General features: G+C 56.3%; 1 protein-coding gene across 1 annotated transcript in view; it reads left to right on the forward strand.

The window, feature by feature from the left end:
- DOCK4 (dedicator of cytokinesis 4) overlaps positions 1–20,154 on the forward strand; it is a 275,819-nt gene that overhangs the window by 184,497 nt on the left and 71,168 nt on the right. Inside the window, exons 17-23 of the mRNA XM_090287015.1 lie at positions 3,402–3,558; positions 8,100–8,197; positions 8,303–8,386; positions 8,547–8,647; positions 10,538–10,619; positions 11,822–11,992; positions 16,214–16,406. Of these exons, the coding sequence (XP_090143141.1) occupies positions 3,402–3,558; positions 8,100–8,197; positions 8,303–8,386; positions 8,547–8,647; positions 10,538–10,619; positions 11,822–11,992; positions 16,214–16,406 (886 nt within the window). The remainder of the gene's footprint in view (positions 1–3,401; positions 3,559–8,099; positions 8,198–8,302; positions 8,387–8,546; positions 8,648–10,537; positions 10,620–11,821; positions 11,993–16,213; positions 16,407–20,154) is intronic.

Genomic DNA, 20,154 nt, shown 5'->3' on the forward strand with positions numbered 1-20,154 from the left:
TGAGCAGGAGAAGGGCCAGGTGAGAAATCAGGCAAGCAGAGGATGGTCCTGCCTCCTGGTCGGAGGGGGGTTAATTTAATGTGGGGGCTCCACTACAAGAGTCTGTGGAGAGACGTTTACTGCCCGCAGTCAGCTTAGCCCCTAGTTCCAGGCCGTCTTCTCCTGGTTGACCTGTCCAGTGCCACTTCTTCCTGGTTCTTGGTCACCTCAACTCCCGTGATCTTATCTGTGTTCTGCTTTTCCTCGGGCCTTGCTTCATCCTCAGCCAGAAGGACCCCCCCAGTTTCAGTGCTAAATGAATATTGGGAGGGTGGATGGATGGATGGATGATGGGTGGATCGGTAGGTGGATGGGTGGGTGGATGGACAGAAGGGTGGGTGGGTGGTTGGATGATGGGTGAGTGGATGTATGAAATTATCAAGAACCACTTCTAGTCAGAAATCTTAAATTCCCAATATTCGGACGTGATCTTTCAACCTTCCAATTTTTATATTCTACCTGTGTTTTCAGTCTCCTCAGTAGATCCCCCTGACCTTGCTCTTTTCCTTTTCTTAACCAGGGTATCTCTTGAGCCTTGGTTCCTTTTTTATTTTATTTAAAAAAAATTTTTTTTTTTTACGATTTTATTTATTTTTAGAGAGAGGGGAAGGGAGGAAGAAAGAGAGGGAGAGAAACATCCATGTGCGGTTGCCTCTCACATGCTCCCAACTAGGGTCCAGTCCTGGCCTGCAACTCAGGCCTGTGCCCTGACTGGGAATTGAACTGGCGACCCTTTGGTTCGCAGGCCAGTGCTCAATCCACGGAGCCATGCCAGCCAGGGTGACCCTTAGCTCTGCTGTGCCTTCAAGGGAAGGAGAGACCAGGCCCGGATCAGCCTGCCAGCATCGCCCCTCCTCATGCCCCGTCCTAGGCAGCTGAGCTGCTGGAGGAAATTACTCTGCTGCTCCGGGTCTGCGTCAGCCTTGTGGGCACAGAGGCAGGACCGTCACCACTGCAGGCGAACCAGTCAGCTCCTCTCTGTCCGCACGGGAGCTATTTACGGGCCCCTGACCGTCCTGCCCTCCCCACCACTTCCTGTCTGCTTAGCAGGGAAAACAGAAGCCGCCAGACAGGCACTTCCTTAGCTTCCTGTGCTCTCCGCCCGGCCACCTGCGCGCGGAGCTGCGTCCTTCCCTTCCTTCCTGCCTCCTGCCCTGGAGGATGGGGCGAGACCCCTTCCCCCTCCCTCCGAGGCTGATGCTTCCACCTGCTTCCTTCAGGATCTGCCCCCCACGCCCCAGACCCGGCTCCTGCCAGCGCGCCCTCTGCCTTCTGTATCAATCACCGTTTCCTCTCTTCTGCAGTTTGCTCCCAGGTGGGAAGCATAGCCATGCCTTTATCTTTAAAGCAAAAATAATACATCTTAGTAACCTGCACAGCCTCTGACCCCTCCCTGTGACAGCCAGCCCCATGAAAAGCCGCTGCTCGGTCACTGCCCCTCCTTTCTTATGTCCTGTCTGTGCCTCAGGCTGCTTCTTCTGTCCCCGCTGCTCAAATGGAGCTTCTCCCTCAAAGACTCGGTGCCCAATCCGGGGTGAAAGCCCCTTCCAAAATCTGTCCGTGCCCCACGTCCCAGGCGTGGGTGACCGTGCTGATGGGCCTGCCGCTGGGAACCTCCCAAGCTGCTCTGCCTGACAGTGTCCTGGGCTCCGTCCGCCCTCCTCCTCCAGGGAGGACCCTCCCTCCCCGCCCCTCACATGCCGGCGTTGTCGGGGCTGCTCGCCTTAAGTGTCACCTGTGCGTCCCCCCCGTCGGGGACCGGCTCGCCCACGCCCGCGGCCCCCGTGCCACAGCTCTGCTGCCTTGCCAGCCCAGAACTCCCAGCAGCCTCGTGAACACCTTCCGCTGGATGAGCCAGAGACCCCCCGGCTCCGCTTGTCCCAAACAGCTGCTTGTCCTGCCTCCGCCCGCCTCCGCGCTTCTGCTGGGACAGACACCTGCCCTTCGTCCTGACTGCCCACTCACCCCTGGGTGTGAGCACCTGGTCGTGCGACGGGTAGTTTCACCGGCTCCGTGTTCTTTAATCTAAATGGGAGCCGAGCATCAGGGTCGCGCCAGATTCTCTTAACTGAGAGGTCTCGGGGTCCCGCGGCGGTTTTGTGCCGGGACCCCCATGCCCCAGCCACGCTCCCTGCGGGCGTTGTCTGAGCACGTCTGTGCTTGAGTCTGAGCATATGCCTCTGACTCCCAGAAGCGTGGCAAAAACCGTGCAGAATGTTCCCCAGTCCTTCGCCGGCTTGTCCTTCCGTGAGTGTCTCACACAGCCGACCGTGGCGCGGTCACCGAGGCTCGGCGGGCCTGGCCCGGCACGGCGGACACCAGACGTCCGTGGGTCTCACGGGGTCTCCCACCGTGTCATTTTTCTGTCATAGGAGCCAGCCCGGTGACAGCGACTTGCCCGGTCCCCGTAGTCCCTGACACATGTGCTTTTCCCCCAGCGTCTTTACGGGGGTGGCTGCTTCCCATCGTGTGCCTTTGCCACCGGTGCCTGCTTGGTGACAGCCTTGTTCTGTGTGACAGAGGAGAAGCAGCCCCTTCCCGCGGCCCTCCGTCCCGCCCTGGCAGAGCTGGAGTCCAGGGGGTTGACCGCCGCTTTGCCGTCGGTATTAACAGACGAGGGCATTACTCCTCGGGGGTAATGAAAGCCCCCCACGGGGCAGGGACCCTGTCCCCTCCCTCCACTGACTCTGTGAACAGGCATTTCCTCAACAGCGTTCCTGCTGGTTTTCACACTAACTGACAATCCTTGGCTAAAGAAAGACTTACACTAGGGATATAAAGCTGTGTTTTTAAAATTTCATTTCTTTTACATTCACTCATTAGCGGGTGTTTTCTGTGAGGGAGGGGCTCCGCTCACGTAGCGGGGCCGGTAGATTGCCCTGAAACCCCCTTTCCTTCAGCTGCCGTTTTCAAAGGAAGGCGTTGCTTAGACGCGGCGTCGGAGGGGACATTGAAAGAACCTAAGCACTTTTTTTTCAAATTCTATGATCACTGCAAATAAGATTCTTGAGCACTTCCAAGGGATCAGGCACACGTCCACGGCTTTCTGTGTCCCACTGATGACCTCCTACTTACGAGGAGGTTTCAGAGACAGGCGTGGAGTCCCAAGGGGCTAAGTAACTGGATCCAGGCACCTGTGTGGGGAGGGACGGGACCGGGAGGCAGACCCATCTGCCCCAGCCCGAGGTCCGAGCTTTGCTCCTCTTACGCGTCTCTGTGCCATTTTACTCGAAAGCCGGTACCTGTTCGTGATGCTGTTTGGAACGTTTCCCCGTTTGTAAACGCTACGAATGGAAACGATGCCGAATAATTCTCATGAGGTCTCTCTCCCTCCCGACCCGCCTTGTCGATATTTTGAACAGTGCGAAGAAAACACAAACCTTCAGGAAACCGCCCGCTACCTCAAGCTCCCCTTCTCCAAGGGCCTCCTCCTGGGAAGTGGCAATCCAGCCGTGAAGGCCACAAAGGAGTCCTTTTGGATCACCTCCTTCCTCTGTTCCACGAAGCTCACACAAAACGGTAACGTACGATCTCGTCCGCGTGGAAGGCTGTGCGCAGAGGTGCTGTCGGGTTTGGTGCGCGCAGCCAGGCAGTGGCCGCGTCTCTGTGCAGAGCCGTGCGCACGGGGAGCGCTGGGACCTGGCGGTCTGTTACCTGCGCGTCACTTAAGGCTTCATGATGGCCCCCGCCTCGGAACCCAAGTACACGGCTCTTCAAATCAACCCTAAAACCCAGCTGCTTAAAAGAAAAGAGGAATAAGATATAAGACACAGAATGCCACCCCCGGGGTCCCCTCTGCACGAGCAGTGCTAACCGCAGGCTTGGGAAGGAAGGCTGCTTTGTGTTTAATTAGAGATTGCTTGCCTAGTCTAGCGTCCCTTTTTATGTCCGTGATTGTTTAGCCAAGATATAGTTTAAAAAGCTAGATGTTCTTCCGGGCAACGTGTGGAAACAGTGTCTGTGATGCAGGCAGTAAACTCAGCGTGTTCGGAGGGCTTTGTGCTGCCCCGTAAAGCGTCCGGCCGCGTCCTGAAGGCCATGTTGATAAGTCAGATTCGTCACGTAGAGGAGAGTCACGTCATAGTAAGGGGCTGTGTGTCCTGTGCTCCGGGGCCCACACATCTGTACGAGCTCCTGGGTTTCCTCTGAGGCTCAGAGCAGCGTGTGCAGCTGGAAGTGCGTGTCTCCTCTTAGGCCTCAGCACACGCAGCGCATCCGTGCGGACCGCGGTTGTAAGCCCCTCTCAGTTTCTCATGCTGTTCTCTGTGTGTATACATGGGCCCTTGACAAATGACTTTCATGTTTACATTGGCTTTGGTTTCTTCCCTTCCGAAGCAGTTTTGGAGAAGTACTTTTTAAAATCAACTGTGTGATATCGTTTTGGGACGTTTGATTGAAGGTTGTTATCACCAAGTTAAGAGATGTCAAGTTATACCAGACTTTTATCAGTATTCAGTGGTTAATGGTTTTACTTAAAGAAGACTTGCATTGGCATAACTCTGTAATGATTATAAAGCATTTACCGAACCTCAGGTATTTCTTAGGGGGCCAGCCTACCCCCAGGGAGGTTAGAAAGATCGTAAAGCCCATCTGTTCCCGACTCCCTTAGACGGAGCCTTTGTGCACCTCTGTGGGTTCATTGCGTATTGGTTACAGAGCCTACGTGCACAGACTCCTGGTTGTCTCTCGGGGAATATTTGTAGATTTATTAGTCATCTGTTGCCATTGAAACAATAACTTAAACTCACTGCTTAAAATAACAAATATCTACTTCTTTACAATCCTGTCTAGAGTCTGAAATAGTTTCACTGGGCTGAAGCCTGGGAGTCAGCCACACGGCTGCTTCGCTTCTGGAAGCTCAAGGGGGGAGCCCGCTGCTGACCTTACAGCCTCTAGGGCCCCCCCCACTTTCCTTTGCTCGTGGCCTGTCCCCATCTTCAAAGCCATTGACACAGTCTCTTCAGATCTCTCTGACTCTGACAATCTTCCATGGTTTTTTTTCTTCTTCTTTTTCTTTTTAGAGAGAGGGGAAGGGAGGGAGAAAGAGAGGGAGAGAAACACCAATGTGAGAGAGACATTGATCGGTTGCCTCTCGTACGCCCCCCCCGACTGGGGACAGAGCCTGCGGTCCTGGCATGTGCTCTGACTGGGAATCAAACTGGCGACCTTTTGGCTTGCAGGATGACACGCAAACCGCTGAGCCACACTGGCCGGGCACATGGGGACCACCAGGGTAATCCCCCAAGTTTAAGTCCTCAAATTGAATCACATCTGTAAAATCTCTTTTGCCATGTAAGGCAAACACATTCACAGGTTCTGGGGACTAGGACAGGGGCCCTTGGGGGGCATTATTCTGCCAGCCGCACAAATACACCTAAAAATAGGTGATCGGCCATTAAAATGTTTAGTCCTACCTCCTTGTTGTTCCACTTCAAGGAATTGTGAACAAAAGACAGAACCAAATCCTGACAACCAGAAATTGCTGTTTTGTAGAAAATGGAGAACATTTTCAGGTCGATGTGGGTAAACCAGATGTTGGTGAAATCATTCTCTTAGACATCTCATGGCACGGAAGATGTGGAAGTGCTTAATTATCACTTTGGCTGTGATTAACCTTGTCAATATAAGACGGCTCAGAATAAGCCAGGAAAACACGTCCTGTATTTCAAAGAGCTGGGAAGGAGGAAGCAAGTCAGGTATCTTTCTGAAATTTGTACGCTTGACACATCTCTGTGTCAAAGTGATCCAGGTCCAAACCGGAATTGGTTTGTATTCATTTCACTCCGGCGGGATAATATGCAAATCCCACTTCCATTACCGCTGGGCATTTAGTGACCCGCGCGGTCTCTGGGAGCAGCTTCCCAGAGCACATTGGGTGGCAGGTCCCTGCTATGTGTCTGTCTGTCTGTCTGTCCCCTCTCTTCAGCCTCCTTCCCGTGTCGCTGCCAGAGCAGGTAGATCATCTTTTTAAACTTCTTAAAGGCAGGGATCAGGGAAGAAATTATTTTACTTCTTTGTTACCTTCCTTGGGCTATGAAACAACTTTTTCAAAGGTTAAGAAAACATAAAAGCCATCTTTAAAAGTAGCCTCACCATTGCCCAGTGACTGACCGCTCCCCCCGTAGTGATGGTAGGTGACTCCTTCCAGCTCTTCCCGAGACTGTGGGTTAGAACCATGGAGCGCGATCCTGCCGGCCGCCCGTCCCAGCCCCTGGCAGGTTAGGCGCACGGCGTGCGTGAAATGCATGCTGAACGGAGTGTATAAAATGCACATTTCCAGTAGCAGGTCACAGCTCCCAGCTGGCCATGAGCGTATCCTCAGACGACTACCTGGAGACCCAAGGGGTGACGATTTTGTCTTAGCTCCGAGGACTCTGCCTGCAGATGCATGATGTCCAGACAGACTCCCCCTTGACTCTGCCTTTGGCTCCAGAACAAGCAGCCCAGAGAGGCGTGAGGCCTCCAGCGCTACCCGGCTTCCCACTGCGGCCTCTGGCCGTGTCCCTTGGTGGCCAGCAGGGCCCCTCCCTCCCCCGCGCACTCTCCAAGCCCCCTTCAAGGGCCAGGGTGGGGGTAGGAGCTGGGGGTCGGCCAGGTGGTGGTGGAGTGGGGGACAGTGAACGGAAAGGGAGCGGCCTGGGCGATTTCGGGAGGAGGTGCCCCCGGGGAGGTGCCCTGAGCTGGGGACAGGGAGCCGGGAGGCAGCAGGCCGGAGGGTGTCGGTGCGGCCCTGCCCCTGGTGTCTCTCTCCGTGGAAGCAGCAGATGTTCACAGTATAACCAGCCCTTTCTAGAAAGGTCTCCCTCGTGCCTCCCGGCTGTCTGAGTTGGACCTAGTATTAAACTTTTCAGGTTTTCTGTTATGAAAACATGATTGACCTTTTTTTCAAACTCATAATTTTTTACGTCCCCTTCTTATTATTCGAAGTCTTCCTCCTCTTCCTCGGATCTCTTTTTGTTGTGGGCAGACCCCCCCCCCTGGGACTAAATTTCTTACGTTTAAGCCTGTTACGGGTTTGTCCTCCCGACTCTGGCTGGCGCGGGGGCCGTTCTTCTTCCCCCCTGCGGTTCGGAGGCTTTCATCTCATCTTCTTCGCTACGTATGTTGTTCCTCATCACACCTGCTTCCTTGGTTTCTTGTTCGTTCGTTTGTTTCCTGCTTAATTTGGGGGCTTTTGTTTCCCTGTCAGTCTTTCTGTCTCCCAGCACGTGTCCCTCCAGAAACACGCTCCCCGAAGTCAAGAAGGCATTCACTGCTTGTGGGACTGGTGTAGGGGCAGAGCTGGGGCCCCAGATGTGAAGGAAGCCGGTTCCCAGCACTCAGGAAGCCCCCATCTTAGCGCTGGCCGGGTGGGTCCGCTGGTCGGAGCGTCATGCTGTGCACCAGACGGCGGTGGGTTCGATCCTGCTCAGGGCTCGTACCTGGGTTACCGGGCTCAAACGGGAGACACCCGATCGATGTTTCTCGCATGGATGTTTCTCTCTCTGTCTTGCCCCCCACTTCCTCTCTCTCTAAAAAAAAAAAAAAATCAATAAACATATCTTCGGATGAGGATTTAAAAAAAAAAGAAACTCCCATTTTTTTGGGAGGAGGCAGAAAATGATTTGACAAACACTTCCCAGCTGCCCGCTGCGGGCTGCTGCGCCCTGCGTGCTGGGAGTGCGACAGGGCGGGCCTGGTGTGGTGTCCTTGTCTCTGGTGCGCAGTCCGGGGGGACGCAGGCGGACCCCTGGGAGCGTGAGGGAACTGCTGCCGTCACCTGGGAGCATGCAGACATGGCCGTCGGCTCAGAGTGCAGTATCTCCGGACACGCTTTCTCGACAAAGCCCTGGCCCACGGGAGAAGCAGAGGAGGAAGGGGGAAGCCTGTCAGTCAGGAACACTGGAAAGGGAGATGTCAGAATCCACGAATAAATGTCGCCCGCGAGAGCTGGCCACAGTGTGGGGGAGCCGGCCACGCACAGGCAACGTGTGCAAGGATTCAGCTTTCGCCAGCAGGACACTTTGCCGTGCGAGACTGGTCCCTCATAAGGCGACTCATGGCCCTCTCTGTTTGGGAAGGTGACATGCTCGACCTGCTGAAGTGGAGAACCCACCCAGACAAGATCACGGGCTGCCTCTCGAAGCTGAAGGAAATCGATGGCTCGGAGATCGTCAAGGTACGGCTGCCTCCTTCCCCCCTGGGAGGTCACGGGCGAGGGCCACTCGGAGGGGCGGAACTGATGCCACCTCACGGGCTTATTTCCTTCCCCTTTCCCTGACAGTTCCTGCAGGACACGCTGGACACCTTATTCGGAATTTTAGATGAAAACTCCCAGAAATATGGGTCGAAAGTATTTGATTCTTTGGTGAGTTTAAATTCACGTTCATTATAGCGGAACAGCGCGGCCTCTCCGTCCGGAGCCGGGCGGTTTCAGAGATGTGCGCTTAGGAGCGTGGGGTTCACTTGGAAAGGACGGCGACGTCTCGGGGGGCCTTCGGCGTTACAAAGCTCGATTTTCTTTTCAGGTTCACATAATAAATTTGCTGCAAGATAGCAAGTTCCATCATTTTAAGCCTGTGATGGACACTTACATCGAGAGCCATTTTGCCGGGGCCCTCGCGTACAGGTGAGACCCCTTCTCGTGGGAGTGGCGTCCAGGCGCCCCCGTTCCAGCAGAGCCGGCCTCACGGGGACGCTGAGCACACCCAGCACAGCCGCTCCGCTGTCTCCTGAGACGGTGTCTTTCCTTCTCACACACCTTTTTGTTAGCGGCTGGAATTTATTTTGATCAAATCAAAGGAATAAAATAGAACGTTCTGAATTCTATTCCTAAAGCATTTCCTTCCTGTCTCTATTTCACGTGATAGTCTTTGGTCTAAGATATCTCAGTATTTTTCCCTGCGGCTGCCAAGAGCCCCATTTCATGACCACCCTCCTTAGTGGTTCTGGATGTCGATTACAAAGAAAGAATGAAGGGAAAACAGCCTTGGCCACCCGGTCTTTTTAAGGCCACTCCTGTTCCTATCTAGTGCCCCCTGCACGCCAGGCACTGTCCCTGCAAGTGGTGCGGTCACTGGGCTCCGCCCTGCGGTCCTAGCTGCCGTCTGGTCTGACCTGGGGTCTGTGACTGTCAGCTCAGGGCGCGCCCGCAGGCTGAGAGGGAGGCGGGGCTGACGTGCTCCAGCGAGACTGTGTCCGCACAGCCTGGCGTCTGTCTTTCTGTCCTGTGCTGAGCTTTGCCCCGTCTCCGGCTCGGCCTACATTCCGCCCTGGAGTGGACCCCCGGGTCCTGTCGCCCCATCCCAGTGCCAGCCTCGCGCTCTTGCCCACGTTTGCAGCTTAATCCTGCGCACCCATGGGTGCCTGCATGCACAGTCACTGGTGCCAGGAGTGCTGGCGGGGCATGGCTTCAGGTTTGCCCTGCTCGCCCCTCCGTGTAGTACAGGGAGGCGAGCAGGTCATCAGAGGAGCACGTGCTCGTGACCTTGGGCCCCCCTCCAGGGGCGAGCAGGGATGTGCACCCCCAGCGTCTGTGCGAGCGCACTCAGCTTGGCGAGGCCCGGCCCTCCGCCAGCGTGCATTCTGTGGAGGGTGAGACGGGGCTGCTGGCCTGGCTCTGAAGCGTGGGCTGGGTTCTGCCGCTCGGCGTGCCCCCTGGGCCCTCGCGTGAGGGCTCCCTGCTTCCACCTGAAATTGTCACGGAGGCTGGAGAACAAGAGTGTCATTTCTAGCATCTCCAGTTGGCTGGGGAAGCGGGATGCTTAGTCGCAGTGAGACAGAAGAGGCTGGCGGCAGGTGCCGGGCTGTGGGCACCGGAGACTCACGGCCATCACCGCAATGCCTCCTCCTGGCAGCCTTCCCTGATTGTGAGGAAGCAGGAGCACTAGCAACACCGCTTTGTCCCTAGAGACCCAGAACAGCTCAGGGTTACAGGCAGGGAGACTGCAGTCCCGAGAGTTCGCGGGGAGAGTGTTAATACAAGCTGTTTCTTCAACAAATAAAACTTGGCTTTTCTGGACCTTTGTCCTTTGAGGCACACGGTGCCACAGCCTGTTTGTCCCCCGGTCAGAGGCCTGGTGTGATGAGTCCCTGGGGGTGGGTTTGAGGTGCTCCCTCCTTCCCCCTCACCTCCCCAGAGTATCTCACCCAGCTCCTTCCCTGGTCATGGGAAGAAATCCCGATTAGCGGTTGTCCAGGGCTGAGGGTGACAGTCACGCTTCCTGGCCCTTCCTTGGCCAGAGCCCTTCCTCTGCTGTTGGCGGTCACCTGAGTGGAAGCATCCAGAAGCAGCAGGGCTGGGGTGTGCCAGACTGAGAGGGACCGTGCTGGCAGGAAGCGCGGCTTCTTTCCCACGTGCAGACTTTGTGAAGGGATCACCTTAGGGCTCCTGGAGAGAAAACGTGGCTCGTGGCGGGAAAAGGGGCCTCCCCGCGCTGAGACCAGGGGCTGGGTTGGTAGGCGCTGCATGGACCGCAAGGCCCCGTGCTCCATGCTCACCTGTCTCCCCCTGTTCCAGAGACCTCATCAAGGTGCTCAAGTGGTACGTGGACAGGGTCACGGAGGCGGAGCGGCAGGAGCACATCCAGGAGGTGCTGAAGGTAACGCCGGACACTGTGGTCCCCCTGCGCGGCGACGAGCAGGCTCCCCCACGGAGACGTGATGGGTGGTGGCGAGTCCCGTGCGAGGGCCTTACTCTATCATGGCCGCTCCAGGGCAGGGGAGATCGTTGGGGACTTTGCCAGGCTCACGCACTGGCACCTGCTCGGAGCAGAGTCCCCCCTCTTCCTCTGGGCTCCGGAACAGCTGGCGCGCCGTCTGGGGCCGGCAGGGGGGCGGGAGGGGTGTGACCGAGGACTGCAGTTGGCCAGCCAGGCTTGGCGGTTCCGGCCCTCACCTTCGTCACCCTGGCGGAGGCCCCCTGAGGACGATTTGTCTTAAATTTTAGGAGAGCAGGTGGGTTAGCAGGGATCCCAGTGAGGGAGCCGAGGCTTCCCCGGGCCTCCCAGCTCCACGCTGTCCGCCTCTCTGCGCCTGTGCTCAGGGGCACGTGGCGATGCTAATGCCTGACCTGCAGACGCGTCCCAAATGAGTGTAGATTCTTAAAGGGACTGTCCAGGACCTGCCCTGGTCCTCTCTGACCCCTGTGGAGGCCTCCCCTCCGGGTCAGCGGTGAGAGGGGACAGGTGTGCACACCTTGACCGCTGTGGCCTCATGGAAGGGAAAGTACTAAGTGCCGAGAGTGCTTACTAGCAAACAAAACCTTTCTGAAAAACAGATTTTTTGTTCATTTAAAAGCCTCCGAGGACTGAAACCTTTAACGTTCGTCCCACTGAAGAATTACACAGAATTTTTATGTATTTAAAGCTGTTTTTCCATTAAAGTCGACGTCCAGCATCACATTAGTTTCAGGTGTACGGCGTCGTGGTTAGACATTCACACAGTCCCGGTGCCCGCCTGGCAGCACACGTGGTTATTACAGGATCATGGGCTGCATGCCCTGTGCTGTGCTTCCCAGCCCTGCGGCTGTTCTGTGGTTCTCAGTCCCCCACCTTTTTCACCACCCAAGACCCCCCCCCTGGCAGCCATCAGTAGAGTTTTCAAATGATCTATACCTTTTCCTCTCATTAAGCATCAGCGAAAAAACTCTGCTGCGGGTAAACATGTTCTACAGTCTCCTGGGTCCCTCGTGTTGAACTCAGCCCTTTAAAACCGACTGTGGTGCCGTGGCTTTCCCATCTGTCCATTAGACAAGCGTTGTTGGTCTCCGCTGAGAGGCGCTCTCTGGAAATTCTGCTTCCAGGCGCAGGAATACCTGTTCAAGTACATCGTGCAGTCCCGGCGGCTGTTCTCGCGGGCCACCGGCGGGCAGAGCGAGGACGAGTTCCGCTGCTGCATCCAGGAGCTGCTGCTGTCCGTCCGCTTCTTCCTGTCGCAGGAGAGCAGGGGGTCCGGCGCCCTGTCCCAGTCGCAGGTAACTTGCCTTTGTCGCCGCCGAGTAGCGAGAAAAGCGCCCAGTGTACCTGTGTTCTCGCAGCGGCCTCAGCGATGTGCTGCCCCCGGAGAAACCCACGGCTCGGCCTGCGTCTTAGCCTCGCTGGCTCGGAATAGACCGGCCAGCCCCCAGGTTCTGAGACCCAGCCGGGCGGCAGGTGGCTTGTGTTTCCTGGGACCCGTCCCGTCTGACGGGAGAGCCCGGCGGCTTGCGCCAGCCGAACCCCAGTTTCTAGGACACGCGCGGAGGATGACAAGCGCTGTCCCCATCATCCTTGCAGATGGATGTCACGGGGGGAGTCCTGTCCCCGGCCTTGCACTGCATCTTAATCTGTCCACGTGGGACTCATTGGGTCGGATGTCACTAAAGTGCACGTGTTGTCTCACTGAACTTGACCCTTGTCCTCCTGGGACTGATCTTACAGGCCTGGTGCCGAGAGGCTGCTGCCAGAATCTGTCACGCGGGGAGGAGCTCCACGGGAGCCATGCCCTTGGCAAGCGGCGTGGCCTTGAACGTGCTCTGAGGGATGATTCTGAGTCCCTTCCCCCTTGTTCCCTAATCCTTCCCACACACTTGCCCCGCTCACGACCCGGTTATGGACCTGTCGGGGAGAGAAGCTCCTCTTTGAGACCGGCCCCTGGAGACGAGAGACATGATCGTTGGGCGTGGGGACATACAATGGCAGCTTGGGAGGTGAAGCTCAGTCTCTCAGAGGATCGTTATAACTTGGGGCCTTTTGACATTGGGAGGCATTCTCTGGGACGCAGAACATGGGACTAGACCAGCCCCTTTGCAATAATGCCTTGCTGCTTCCGACGGCTGGGGGCCACGCTTGGTGCTCTCTTGTTGGCAGAAGTGGACTCGTCTGCCCTCTGGGCTCTTTTAATGTCCTGTTGGCCTCTGTGGTCAGTGGTCAGTCCCTGCACGTCAGGGACTTGCCGGAGACCTCGGTGTCCAGCTGCCCACAAGGCAAACCGGCTTTCAGAGGTTTGACCAGGGCAGTCCAACAAACCAACCGAGATCACGTTTCTCAGAAGTTCACTACTTTTACAAAAGCTATTGAAATTTTTTTCATTTTCCTTTTTAAATCTTTACCAGTTACAGGGACAAAACTTAACCTAATTCACCTCTGAAAGAACATTCTCTTCCTCTGAAGAGTAGCCTTGAGTCATGATGTCTCGATGAGATGCCTTCCTAGGAATGCAAGAGATATTTTTCTTTTCTGAAGGGAGAGAAACATCCTTCGACCTTAGGTCTGTTTCCATGGAATCCCAGTGGCTGCCTGTAGGGCCGCGGGACAGGGTGGGTTTCCTGGTCTCTATCCGGCATTTTGACTTCATCCTCGAAGTCCTATCCTTCCATCAACATCGTGAGGCAACTTGGGCACCTTCCTAGAATCGTAATTGTCCCTTCTTGTCAAGAGGTGATACGTGAACTATGTACGTAATGTTTCTGAGTGGCTTCAGAAACTCGGGGGACGTCATTCTCTTGTGCAGTATCCGGACTTGTCAGCTTTGATGGGATCATGTTATTTTCGTTTGATGCGAAGAGAAAATTCAGATCAAACGATGCAGTGGCTGATGTCCTTTGTCAGGCAGTGGGGGCTTTGTCCCCCTGTGTTTGGGAGGAAAGGGCTGGGACACCTCCTCCTGTCCCAAGTCCCCGTGTGACCCCACAGCTTGTGCTTGGGCCAGGGTCACTCTCCCTTCGCTGCATAACCGATGCCCACAGCTGAACAGCTTTAAATGGTGCCATTCCCGAGCCCACAGTTCTGCAGGTCAGAGACGTGGCTGGATTTTTCCGCAGGGTCCCCGACAGCCAGAATCAGGGGTGGGCTCCAAAGGCCCCTCTGGGCTCTAGAGAACAGTTCACTGTCAAAGTCTTTCCAGGTTTTGGAAGCAATCAGTTTGCTTGTGTCTCTAGGACCAAGACTCCCGTTTCCTTGCTGGCTCTGTGCCAGGCGTGGGGGAGGGGAGAGGTACTCTCAGCTTTTAGGTGCCACTCCCACTCCCTGGTACGTGGCCCCTCTGTCCCGTCCTCAAAGCCAGCAACTGCGTGAAACCTTTCATCTCTCTGACACTCCCCGTACACTCCCTCCCCCGAGCCGGAGAAAGCGTGTTTTCAGCACTCACGTGGTCCGGCCCATCGCGATAACCTCTGTATTTTAAGATCAGCTCATCGGTGACCTTCCTCATGTCTGTGAAACCCCCGTCACCACGCAGCATAATGCACCAGGGGACAAAGGCGTGGGTGTCCCCTTAGAATCCTGCCGGCCACACCCAGAGCCAAGAGCACCCACTGGGTGCCCTTCTACTCCTAGGCCGCCTCAGGCAGAGCCCCGGTCTGGTCCCTTGCTCCATTCTGCTCAGGGCACATTCCGTCTCCTGCAGGCGGAGCGGTCCCCCTCGCGGTCCCTCGCGTTGGTCAGCGGATGGTGGCCCCACAGCCCTGGCCATCCTCGTCCTAGGCAGAGGCTCCTCTAGCCCTGCTGCCTGCGCCCCGCTTACGCTGGACTCGGCCTGGGCGCCCTGCGCTGGGCACAGCTGCTGCTAAGCCAGCATCGGACAGTGGCTCTCGGGGACCTCCTCTCTGGATAGGCCCTGGCCCTGGGGACCCAGGACGAGAGGAATGACAGGAGGGGTTGAGGCCCCAAACCCTGCTTTAAGTGCAGACTCATTATCTTTCTCAAAACTTTCTATCCTTGCTGTTAGGAAGAGAAAAGTGAAATTAAACTTCTCCTCCTCTCCCTCCTCTTCCTCCTCATCCTCCGCCTCCTTTTCCTCCTTTGTTTTCAGTAAAAACCCTTTGCTTAGATGTCCTGGTACAACTATCCTTGGGCCCTCAGCACGCGCTCTTTGCCCTTCAGCCTTTGTAACATAAAGGGCCTTGTGCTGCAGACCCGTCTGAATGCTTTTTTAATGTGAAGAGGTATAAAAAAAGAAAGAACAGGTAAATTAAGGATTCCCGAGGAAAATCAACTTGACTTTCCAATAATCAGAAAGCTGGGCTCATTTTATTGTTTTTTTTTTTTTAACTTCATCTGTATGACTCAGCTCTTTGCAGAGTGAAATGAAGGTTATATAAATGTACTCTTTTTACCAGGGAAATATACTGGGTTATTTACCTTCATTCAAATAAACCTATAGTTATTAAGAGTGAAGAAGAGCACAGCTTTTTGATGGGTCTTCTAGGTATTTCTGCTGCAGCGGTGCGGAGAACACCACAGTCCACGAATCTGAATGTCGTTCTGTGTTTGGAGCGTCAGCACTGGTAGACTTGACCTACTTCCAGCCGGTGTCAGGTCTCACGGGGCAGCCGGCGGGTGCCGAGCGCTGAGCGTCCGTGCTGGGAGTGTGGCTGACCCCCAGTCTGGCCACCCCGCCTCTCACTGCCCTCCCCCCGGGGCATCGTAAAAGACCGCACGCGCGTGCGTGTGTGCGTGTGTGTGTGCGTGTGTTCTGAGGTGCAGTCCCAGCCCGGTGTCTGAGCTGTGCCCCCCGAGGACTGGCTATTACCATCGCTCAGAACAAGGGGAGGGAGCATTGTTCTCCGTCCGTGCACACACTCCTGGGTTCAAAGGAACCCTTAAAGCAACCTCAGGGGGGTTTCCAACGGTCTCTGCGATCGTTTTACAGGGGATGCAGACGGAACCTGGGAGGCTAGCAGGACTTGTCCCCGGTCACAGGGTCGGTTAGGAGCCAGGCTGGGGCTTTGTGGACGTTTGGCCTGCTGACACCATGCCCCGTTTTTTCCTTTAATCGTGATGTGGGGCTCTAGGGAGTGCCTGTGTTTGGTTGCAGAGAGGTAAATGAGATTGAAATGAGCACTTCAGAAAGCTTCTCCAGAGAGAGGGAATATTAATGAGGGCATTCCGGGACTCGGCGGAGCATTCTTTCCATCTGATCAAGCCATTATTTTTCTGATTCTGTGGGATTTTTTGCCAACGGCTGTGCTAATGTCAGTGATTTTCCAGAATGCCCCAGTTTTTCTGTTGTATCTTTGCACATTTCAAAAAATTTTCCAATTTTCCTGCACTTCTTAATTTTAACTGTAACCTTTTTCCGCTTTCGCTACCAGCTACGTTTGACACTCACACTCCTAGCACTTAGACGTATTTGTCACAGTCGTGAACTCACTGACCCTCGGCAGCTAATTCCCGCGGGCGCGCCTGGGAGCTGACCGCGGTGTCTTCCCTTTCAGGCTGTGTTTCTGAGCTCCTTCCCGGCCGTGTACTCCGAGCTGCTGAAGCTCTTCGACGTCCGGGAGGTGGCCAACCTGGTCCACGACACCCTGGGCAGCCTGCCGACCGTCGTGCACGTGGACGAGACGCTGCAGGCCGTGAAGCTGCAGTGCATCGGCCGGACGGTGGAGAGCCAGCTCTACACCAACCCTGGTGGGTGCCTCTGGCGGGCGTGGGTCGTGCACCCCTGCTGAGAGAGAGAGGGATTTATCACAAGGGATGGGCTCGTGTCGTTAGGGAGCCCAGAGGCCTCACGCTGGAGGCTGAGGGGTAAGTGCCAGTCCAACTCCGCGGGCAGGGGGAGACCGCTGCCCCCCGGCAGGCGGGCGGGGAGCAAAGGCCCCCTCCCTCATGTTCGCTCGGGCCTGCGTGCGCTGGGCGAGGCCATCCATGCACTTTACTCGGTCCGCGGGCTCCCCTGTCAGCCTCCCAGCTCCCAGGAGAGGGTTTAACCCTCCGTGGGCTCCCCGCGCCCAGTCTGGGTGGCACATGCAAGTCAAGTCAGCCCTCCTGAGTACCAGGGGACACGGTGGGGCGGCGTGGGCAGGAGCCCGCACGGCCACCGAGTGCTGTGCGTGGTGGGCTCAGACGGCAGCTCGCGCTTAGGGAGACCCCCGAAGGGACCCATGCTGGCGTCAGGGCCAGAGGGGCAATGAAAACGTCACTTCAGCTGCGTGCACGGCCGACGGCGGAAACGTCAGGCTGCGTCCTGTGGCCGCTCATGTCCGGTAGGAGTCACGGTTTCGTTCACTCATTTATTCATCAACAGACGTGTCCTGGGCACAGACCCACGTGAGGTGTTATTTTAAAAACGCCGCCAACGGAGATGGTACAGCCGCTGAGCCCGGTCTGCTGAGTCTAGCACAAAAGGGCGCTGTAAGCAAGTAGTTGTTCTGTAACGTGAGGTGGCCGGAGCGGATCCAGGGGACACGGACGGGCTGCCATTAGCAGGGAGACCTGAGCGAGCCTCGGGTTCATCCCGGCCCCTTAACTTTGCTCAAGGGTCTGTGCGCTGACATCACTCAGGCTTATTTCCAGGCCAGGTCTCTCTTCCGGGCTCCAAACCCTAGTGGCCATCTGGCCTCTCTACGTCTTGACACACTTTCCCAGTTGGGGGTACTTGGCAGTCTTTCGGTTCTGCTTCGGGAAGGCTGCTCCGTGGTGGAGGCCCCCGGGGGATCAGATCTAGTGGGGGAGATCAGGAAGCTGCCCAGAGGCCCTCCTCAGCCCTCTGCCGCGCTGTCCTCTGCGATTCTGACACCTGCGTGACGCATTCCCCTGCCACTTCCCCTTCCCCTCCCCCGCCCAGGGCTGGCTGTCCCCCAGCGTCTGAAGTCCTGGTGGCAGGGTTGCTGCTGCCCGCGACGTGGCGGTTCAGTTCCGGGGGGCTTTGATCCCGCGGCCCACTGCCTCTGGTTTCAGGGGTTCTGCAGCCTGGCTCGCCCCTGCACACAGCAGCTCTCCCCTGGATGCTCACGTCCAGCCCAGGCTGGGGCCCAGGTTGTGGGTAACGGCTGGCACCCCTGCATGCCACCCCGAGACTCAGACCTCGCTCCTGTGGGGACAGACCCTTCCTCCAGGGATCGGGCGTCGTCTAAAGCTTCGTTGATAGAGGAAGCAGAGATTATGACTTCCCTCGAAATGAACCTCAGGGAAGAAACCTGCCCACATTCCTTAGCCCCACTCCCACTGAGAATTCCCCGTGGGAGCTGGCCTTATCTGCACAACCGAAAGTGGCGGAGGGTCATTACCTTATACACTCAGTGGGACCCCTGGTACCCCAGCTCTGTCTGAGATGTGGCCTGGGGTCTGCGGGCCCCGAGGACAGAGCCAGTGTAGCAGCATCAGCTGGTAAATGCACGGCAAGGTCATTGGCACAACTGTGGGTTCTCTCCTCCCTCCCTCCCTCCTCCCCCCACTTTTAAAGGTAAGAATTAGCCTTTTCACCAGCCAGCGCGCTTGGCATTTGCCCGTCGGCTCTGTTACTCCGTGGCGGGCATGGCCCCGTAGCAGAGAAGAGTCAGCTCCGCAGGGGAGCCAGCCGCACAGCGTTCTTCAGAGACGCCACACGCGGACCGTTTGTCTGCCTGCCTCACTTTTTTCACAGCAGCTATTTTCCTAACAGTGGGTTGCAAATTGCATTTTTAGAAATCCAATCCCACTGGCTGCAGGAACGGATCAGATAAGCGCTATCTCCCTTCCTGCTTACGCGGCGTCCCGAGGCGGTGACCCCCGTCCTTGAATCTGGCCCTTTCTCTTTCCTTTTTCTTGGTTCTTCGTGGCAGGTAATTGATTTAAAAATAAGTGTCTTAAGTTCCTTGGTCCGGCTCACGGTTTAAAGGCAGCCTTCCATGAATTATTTCACAAGCTCGGATTCTAACGCCCTTTGTTTGTTTTCTTCACGGGGAGAAAAGCTCTGCCGTGTGCGGCGTTTTGATGGTAAACCTGAGGCCAGACATCTTTGGGCGGGTAGCCGCGTGCCAGGCGTTAACGAAAGAAGGACCCCAAACCTCGCTTCTGACGGGAATCAAGGAGGCCACAAAGAGAAATCGGGCGCTTGCCCAGCTGTGAGCACTGGTTGCTTCCCTTCTGAGTTTGGTTAGGATACAGACTCCGCCACTCTTTCCCCGGGGACACGCCTGATCACGCTGGCTAGGAGCCGGCCCAGGGCTGCACCGGCAGGTGAAATGGGCCGCCCCTGGGAAAGTGTCCACGCTCTCACGGGCAAGCGTTGTGTTAGCTGGAGGCCGGCCCTTCACGATGGCAGTCACAGCATTAAAGAAAGTGGGCCCTTCCGCAGCCCTGGGGGCTCTGGGACTGTCCAGGTCGCCCGCCCGTGACCCTGGCCTCTGATGGAGGAAGGGCCTTTTGGAGAGTAACTACGTGGTAGCAGAAACAGAAAAACTGAGCAGTAGGCTCGGAGGGGAAAGTAAGGAAATCGCCCAAATAGTTGGACGAAACAGACTCAAAAACTCCTGCCAAAGTAGAAGATAGTTTCAGAGATTCACGGCGGGAATAGAGGTTAAGTTCCAGACACAGGACAGAAAACAGTGAAAGGAAAGGAAATAATTGTAGAAATAATTCAAGGCAAGTTCCCCAAGTTCAAGGCCATGTGTTTCTGGACTGAAAAGACCGAGCAAGCTATAGTCATGAAGTTTGCAATCACCGGGAGTAGTTCCCAAAGGCTCTCAGGAGACAAACCAAACCAAGCCAGACTCCGGTCGCGTAGAAGGACCGGAAGTCGGCGTGGCGGCAAAGCCCGGTTGTTCATTTCACCAGAAGTTGTGCTGCGACCCTTCTGAGACGCTAGTGGTAGAAACAGAGTAAAACTAAGTCTTGCCCGCCGTCGTAAGAGGTCAGTATATGATGTGTGTCAGCGGTTTTCCACCCTCTCCCCCTTACGGCACACGGATCAATTACTGAAATTTCGCAGCCCACACAAAGTGTAGTTTCTGCCGACCCGACAAAACAGGTAAGTACCCTGTTGCTGGGGTCCCACCGGACGGCCCTGCCGGGGCGGCGCTTGGCCCTTCTCACTTGGCCGTCTAACGGGGAGGAGGCCGTGCCCCTGATGAGCAGTCAGGCAGGGCACGTGTTCAACCTTCGGCGGCGCACGCGCTCAAACGGCTGCCCCCTCAGTGGGCAATCAGGACGTAGCAAGGGAAGCCCGCCGTGTCTGCAGTTTGCAGGTGAAACAGTTTTGTTTCGTTTTTCAAACCCTATTTCAATCAAAGAGGGAGAAGCCTTGATTGAGTTCAGGCCCCCTGGGCTGGGAAAAGGAATCACTGCCTTTTTGGTTTTAACACCAACCGCGCAGAGCAGGCCCCGGCTCGACGACGTGAGTCAGGGCCGTGGCGCGACGGGGGCCCGCCCTGGGGGAGCAGGCCGGCCTGACGGCCCC

This window comes from Furipterus horrens, unplaced genomic scaffold (genome assembly GCF_987537825.1).
Source record: "Furipterus horrens unplaced genomic scaffold, mFurHor1.1.pri manual_scaffold_9, whole genome shotgun sequence".
Lineage (NCBI taxonomy): Eukaryota > Metazoa > Chordata > Mammalia > Chiroptera > Furipteridae > Furipterus > Furipterus horrens.